Source organism: Mus pahari, chromosome 21 (genome assembly GCF_900095145.1).
Source record: "Mus pahari chromosome 21, PAHARI_EIJ_v1.1, whole genome shotgun sequence".
NCBI classification, from domain to species: Eukaryota; Metazoa; Chordata; class Mammalia; order Rodentia; family Muridae; genus Mus; species Mus pahari.
In genome coordinates, this window is record NC_034610.1 from 19855308 (window position 1) to 19861839 (window position 6532).

At 54.4% G+C, this 6532-nt stretch overlaps 1 protein-coding gene across 18 annotated transcripts in view; it reads right to left on the reverse strand.

The window, feature by feature from the left end:
• The window catches only part of Mapk8ip3 (mitogen-activated protein kinase 8 interacting protein 3), a 37738-nt gene that overhangs the window by 1603 nt on the left and 29603 nt on the right, over window positions 1-6532 (reverse strand). For 9 of the 18 annotated variants that reach the window (XM_021221134.1, XM_021221130.1, XM_021221137.2 and 6 more), the window contains 18 exons: window positions 6065-6195; window positions 5814-5870; window positions 5556-5726; window positions 4817-4943; window positions 4206-4301; window positions 3922-4080; window positions 3197-3362; window positions 2480-2662; window positions 2205-2394; window positions 1971-2090; window positions 1804-1884; window positions 1651-1718; window positions 1361-1509; window positions 1053-1224; window positions 726-839; window positions 565-603; window positions 286-465; window positions 35-184 (listed from right to left, as the gene is read on the reverse strand). In XM_021221134.1, the coding sequence (XP_021076793.1) occupies window positions 35-184; window positions 286-465; window positions 565-603; window positions 726-839; window positions 1053-1224; window positions 1361-1509; window positions 1651-1718; window positions 1804-1884; window positions 1971-2090; window positions 2205-2394; window positions 2480-2662; window positions 3197-3362; window positions 3922-4080; window positions 4206-4301; window positions 4817-4943; window positions 5556-5726; window positions 5814-5870; window positions 6065-6195 (2353 nt within the window). Of the gene's footprint in view, window positions 1-34; window positions 185-285; window positions 466-564; window positions 604-725; window positions 840-1052; window positions 1225-1360; window positions 1510-1650; window positions 1719-1803; window positions 1885-1970; window positions 2115-2204; window positions 2395-2479; window positions 2663-3196; window positions 3363-3921; window positions 4081-4205; window positions 4302-4816; window positions 4944-5555; window positions 5727-5813; window positions 5871-6064; window positions 6196-6532 lie in introns of all 18 variants that reach the window. The other 9 variants (XM_029532946.1, XM_029532942.1, XM_029532945.1 and 6 more) reach the window with 1 other exon arrangement.

The window sequence follows — 6532 nt, forward strand, 5'->3', positions numbered from 1 at the left end:
CACCAGGGTCATCCTCTAGCCTATGCCTACTTACCGATGCGGAAGTCAATGTAACCTTCGCCACCACTCAGCACCAGTGCATTCTTCAACTTCTGGCCCTCAGCATCTGCAGCGGGTGCAGCTGACCCAGGGCCCTCTGATGGGCTGTCTAGCACACTGCCATTGAGAGTGGCCAGCACATTTCCTGTCATGGGCAGAGGTATCTCAGGACTGTGGCATCCTGAAAAGGTCATAGTTATGCTACTGTAGCACAGTGGGCAAAGTGGGTTAAGATCAGCTGTGTACCTGGCACAGAGACAAAGAATTTGACAGCATCACGGTGCCCATGGAAGCAGAGCTGAGCCTGTGCCATGGAGCAGTAGGGGATGAAACTACTGGCGGCCTTGTCACTGCTGTCGTCCCCATACACATGGATGATGCCCCCTGGGCGGGTCCCCTCCCCAGATGTTGGGGATGTCTTGTTGGCTGGGAAAACAGACAGGAGGATTGGGCCACTGTATTTTCAGCAGGCAGTTGGAGATGGTGAGTACTGGGGGCACAAGTGGGCAAGTACCCAGCACTTACCTCGGAGCCCTAAGAGCTGGCCTCGATGCAGGACCACAGCTGGGGGAGAGAGAAAAGAAGGGTGAGCTTGCCCAGACAGGCTGCTCCCCAGCACACCTACTCGGGGAGTCTAGCACAGCTTCTGCTTTCTTGAGAGGTGCCCTCTAGGGTCGGGAACTTACTCTCAGTCAAGGGGATGGAGATGACAACCCCATTGCCAGTGCCCACCCACAGACGGTTGCCTGCTATGAGTAAGGCTGTGATGCGCACGAAGGAGAAGCCCAGCTTGCCGGTACCTGCATGGGACAGGAAGAGGGGTCAGTGCACTCAGTGACGGGTGCTTTTGCCTGGCACATCCCCTAACATTACATCTTTATTTAATTTATATTGAGGTAAGCTCTCATATAGCCAAGCGTTGACTCAAACCCTTTATGGAGCTAAAGATGAGCCTCTTGCTTCCACCTCCCAAGTGCTGAGATCACAGGCATGTGCCACCAGGCCCGACTCACCCAGCATCTTGCTAACATAGGGCTCAATGTCCACATCCTGCAGGTGCTGGTGGGTGTGAGCATGGTAGAGCCGAAGGGTAGAATCCAAGCGAATAGAGACCCATACTCCATCACCGATCCAGGCCAGCTGTCGCACCTGGCTTTCCCGCCTTGGGTGGGCATCAAATGATTTCTGTGAGTAAGGGGGCAGCCAGTCAATGGGTGGGTAATGGAAAAATAAGGGACATGTGCTTGCTGTGATTTGATGCAGGTTCCACCTTAATGACACACAGCCTGTCCCACCCTGGAGGTTATTGGCTAACACTTGCCTCAATCTGCATTGTCTTGGGCTGGATAACATGCACCTTGTTCTTGTAGCCACACCAAACTCGGTCATCCACAACAGCCATGCAGCGGATGGAGTGGTGTGGGTGGCCCAGGTCCATTAGGTGGTAGTTGCTCAGGTCCCACTGGCCATCTAGAAAGAGTCCAGGACACCTGTTCAGGTCTGGCTAGGATCTATCTCTGCTCATCGGGTTGGTGTGGAGGACCCAATGCTAGGCTCAGGATAGACCCAAGAGCCCCTAGTCCTGTCTCTGCAAGGGCCACTAGGCCTTACCCTCTCCACGATGGAAGATAGCCAGGGTCCCATCTGCAAGAGCTACCAGCACTCGGCCTCTGACATGCCTGGAATGGTTAATTAAGTCAGTGAGGCAGGATGGGGCTGCTGGGCCCTTGGGTCCCACCCCCGCCCCCCAGTGGGGACGCGTACACCAGGCTCAGCACAGAGTCCTTTAGCTTGATGGAGTGCAGGCACTTCTTCCAGCTGGCTACCGCTGAATGCACATAGAGCCTGTAAGAGGGCAGGTGGGCAGAGCTTTCGTGGTTCAGTGAGCCCTCCCAGCACATCCCATGTCTTGTGTCTTTGGCTTTACCTACCAGCCATTCTGGGCTCCTAACCACATGGTGGGTGCAGCACTACTGGTTGTTGCTGAGGTCTCCCCACTGGGCTCCACCTGAGGCTGTGCGACCGTGCCATTGGACTCTGACCCATTCTCACTGCAAGAAGAACGGTAGCCGTGGCTGCAGAGTAAGTCGTGGAAGCGTATGCTGATTTCTGTTCACCTCGCCATCCTCCTCTCCACTCACCTGACCCAACCTAGGAGAACCTACCTGGCGGGCTGAGTACTGGAGGACGGGGTGGGTGCTGGGTCAGTAAAGACATGCTCTGTGAGAGGCCCCGGCCGGACTGTCGTTGCTTCTGACTCGCTGGGACCAGGGTCTGGCACCTCTGTGGCTTCTGTGGCTTCTTCTGTGGATTGGGACGGGTTGACCTTCCCATTGGCAGTGGTTGCCACATCCCCTGTGGAGAGAGAAGTAAGCCTGGGGTAAGCCTGGCAAGTAGAGGAAGAGGAGTGTGGAGTAGGAGAAGATGTTCCAGGACTCACCCTGCCCCTTGTCCAGTACTGGAGTGTCTCCTCGGGAGGAACAGTTGCTACGTGGTACATTGCAGCGGGTAGCACACCCCACCAGGGTGATGCCAGCCAGCACACCATCAGCACCTGAGTCTTCAGGGTTCACATCACTGTCTAGGAACATCTCCCCAGGGGGATAGTCACTGTCACTGGCCGCTGGGGGAAAAATTTCCAGTCCATCAGTCAAACATCACAAAGCTCCATGTCAGTGAAGGCAGGGGAGGACAGGAACTGCCTACATGGCTGGCTCTGCTCTCAGCCAACCTAGTCACACAGAGCCATGCCTGGGACTCTCAGGCCTAGGGTCAAGCTTATAGGTAGAAAAGAAACTAAGAAGTAATGCTCTGCTCTATCATACAAAAGATCCTGAAGAACTCCAAGGAGCAGAGGCCACCCCAGCAAATAGGTTTCAAAGCAGAAACATGTAGGGCTCTCAGCACTATCCTGGGGCCGGGCTAAAAGGTCATGAGGCTGCTGCTGAGGGGTGAAGCCAGGGCCTTTGCCTGTACCCTGGAGAGCTTCCTGCTAGACTTACATTCTAGCAGGTCTCCAATCCCTACTTATTCCACATATCAGTCCGACCTGGCTGAAAAGGAAGAGCTACCCGCCTCGAGCACCAGCTTTGCAGGGCAGTCCACAGGTGTGCTGCCTGCTGTTAGGCAACAACTGGCAGTGGGAGCCCCGGCTCACCAGGAATGCTGGAGATACACAGGACGTGGGCATTGCAGACTGTGAACTGGTCCACAATTGTGCCTGGTTGGTTGGCATCGATGATCACCACCTTGCTGGTGGTCAGGGTGCTGGTGAGGATCCATACCCGACTGGAGGTAGCGTCCGTCTCAGAGGCCTCCTTTGCCTGTTTCAGAGCGTATCAGGGGGAAATCAAAGCTGGTGCCTCAACTTGCTGTCAACATGAATCAGGGAATCTCTGGGACTTCCTAAGATCTAGCTTTGAATATGGCATCAATGGATAGTTATCCTCCCCTATAGCCCGCAGATCCGTATCATGATAGTTCATTTCTAAGAGGAAACTACAAACTTGGAGAGGCATCTCTCATGGCCTGTAAATCAAGCTGTGACCATGCTCTGGGATTCACTGCAAATCACTGGGCCTCTCCTATGAGCAGTCCTCCTGCTGCCTAATTTACTATGTGATAAAAGGTATGCCTGGTTCTCCCAAACCCTCTGTTACCAAGGGCAGTAGACAGTCCCATCGCTCCACAGGCCAGGAGGAAACCTGGAGTATAGAGAGGCAGCAGTGGTATCTTAGATGCTGCAGCACCTGCTCCTGTCTCAGACTGATAGGGAAAGGGATACACTGTCACCAGGGTGTGGTCACTTACTGCCAGAACCTGCAGGAAACTATCTAGAGACTTTATGTAGGGTAAAACCGAATTCTTGACCAACATATTGACCTTCTTCTTCTCAGGTGATGGGTGTGTGCTCTTAGGTTCGCTTTCTCCTTCCCGGTCGCAGGTCAGAGGGTCTCGACCTGGTGCAGGCTTGGGTCCATTGCTAGAGTCCTCTTCATTTGGCTTCCACCCACTCAGGTTGACACCAGCAGCACACCACAGCTGAGGGACAGGGCTGTGAGGTCTCAGTGCATCAGCTTCTCTGTGGCCTCCCAGGGACTCCAGTAGAGACTACCCTTTGTCCAGGGCTGTCTTGGGGGCCTCTGATCAGGGGACTTGGTGCTCACCTTTGTTGAAGGGTCCTTCTCCACCAGAGGGCGGCAGTACACAGGGACAGGCACATTTTTCATCCGGGTGTCTTCCTGGCCTCCATTGGGGCTCAGCTGCAACAGAGTGGGAAGTTCTGTGGTATGAGGTCGAGGGAGACACTTTAGTCTTCAGAAATCTCAGTTAGTTGCCCGTTGGCTTCTGGTACACAGTGCACTGGGTCTGGCTCTGCTGGCCCTCTGTGCCAACATGACCTGAGCTAGAACCACCTGGGAGGAGGGAACTTCAACTGAGGAACCGCCTCCATCAGACTGGTCCATAGGCATGTCTATGGGAGGTGGTCCTGGGATGCGTAAAAAAGCAAGTTGCATACGCAATGGAAAATAAACCAATAAACAATGTTCCTCAGTGATTTCTGCTTCAGTTTCCCTTGAGGATGGAAGTTAAGTCAAATAGTCCCTTCTTCACCTAGGCTGGTCTGGTCAGAGTTTTATCACAGCAACAGAAAGCACCCTAGACTGACTACCCTCCGAGTTACCCCAGGTTGGGGATGGGTGCCTCCTGGCTCTGCACTACCACTGTGCCCTTCTCACAACATCCTCACCCAGACACCACCCTCTGCCTCAAGTACCTGCTTGTACTTGGCAGGCAGGCTCCACCCACAGGCCTGCAGCCTCCCGTCGTCATTGCGCACGTGTTCACGAACCTGGCGGTACTGCTCCCGCTTCTGCTCCCGCCGGGCAGAAGAGGTGCAGTCACTGGGGAAGAGAATGACAGGTTACATCTGTTCAAGGTGAGAGCCATCTGGGTGAGGCTGGGGCACCCAGACTCTCACTGGTCTTCCTGGTAGAGTGTGCCATGCCTCAGAGCCTGCCTGAGTCGACCCTTGCCTTTTCTGGGACTGGGGGTACTCTTCGACGGAAGGTGGCTTTTCCCAATTATATCTGGGGTGTGGTCGTGTGCTTAAGAGGTCATTTCCAGCTGTTCTGGGGCCTGCTCTGTTGCTGCTCAGCAACTATGTAACCTAGGTGAGCTTACCAGCAGTTACTCACAAAAGTGGCCACAAGAAGCTTAACTGTTAGGGCAGTGCTCAGACCCTAAGGTCAGACACAGGAGGGGAAGTATGGTGGGACCCAGCACAGTCTTCAGACTCTAAGAGAATGGGTTCTTGGAACTGCAGCCCCTGCTAAAAGGCATTCACACAGATCCTGAGGACTAGCTTTGCTGGGGGTAGTGGACCTAGAGAGAAGGTGTCATCTTTCCTGCTCTTAATAACTTCTGTCCCGCAGTACAGTATATTAAGAGTCTGCTCTCCAACTCCAAGCATAGAGTGGACAGACTCAGGACGCTTCAGGGCTAGGGATACTTACTCATCAGGGAAGAACTCCAGGGGTCGGCTGCCGGCTGAGATCTGGCACAAAGCATGGCTGCGACGCTGGCTAAAGCCAGCTGCAGTGGGTGACTTGTAGTGAATGTTCACAGATGGGTAGGACCGTTTGGCCGGAGGGGGGCTAGATGAGGAGCTGAAGAGGCGACTAAAGCTGCCATGGAAACACAGATAAGTGAGGCAAGTGTGGAACAGTAGCAGGTTGACGAAAGCCTCTCCTTCCACAGAGCGTCATACTCACAACTGCCAGATGGTGGACTTCTTCTTCTCCTGGACAGATGGGTGTTCCCTTGATGCTCTGCAGGGAAGAGTAAAGGAGGAGCTGAGCTGAGTGGCCCTGGAGCCCTCCAACTATGCCAACACTTGGGGGAGGGTGGAGGGCAGCCAAACCCCAAGGCCTGCTGAGATTCTACAACCCCAGCTCAGGGAAATAGATCCAACCAGAGCCATGAACTTGCTCAGGAACTGTCGGGGAAACGCAGAGGGGCATACCTGATCATTTCGGTCCACCTCACGGCCTCCTGAAGCTCCATGAGGCGTTCCTTGTACTGGTTGCGTTCCATGAGCACTCGGGCCATCTCCACCCTTGTGAAGCGTCGGCGCTGGGCCATGGGGATTTTGTCCTGCAGAGGGGGGAAATGTGGTTCCTCCAATGAGAAACAGGAAGACAGTCAAGCATACGTGGCTTCCTTCTGAGGTGTCTACCACCTAGGTGGGGATATAGTTGGGACAAATGATGGTGGAATGGCAGGTTAGAGTGTCAGGGTAGCCCACGTGGGGTTTGCCACTCTTTTCTCCAAAGCTGCACCCTGAGCTTGAACAGAATGAACTTAAGAGAGTTGGGAGAGCCGGGCGTGGTGGCGCTCGCCTTTAATCCCAGCACTCGGGAGGCAGAGGCAGGCGGATTTCTGAGTTCGAGGCCAGCCTGGTCTACAAAGTGAGTTCCAGGACAGCCAGGGC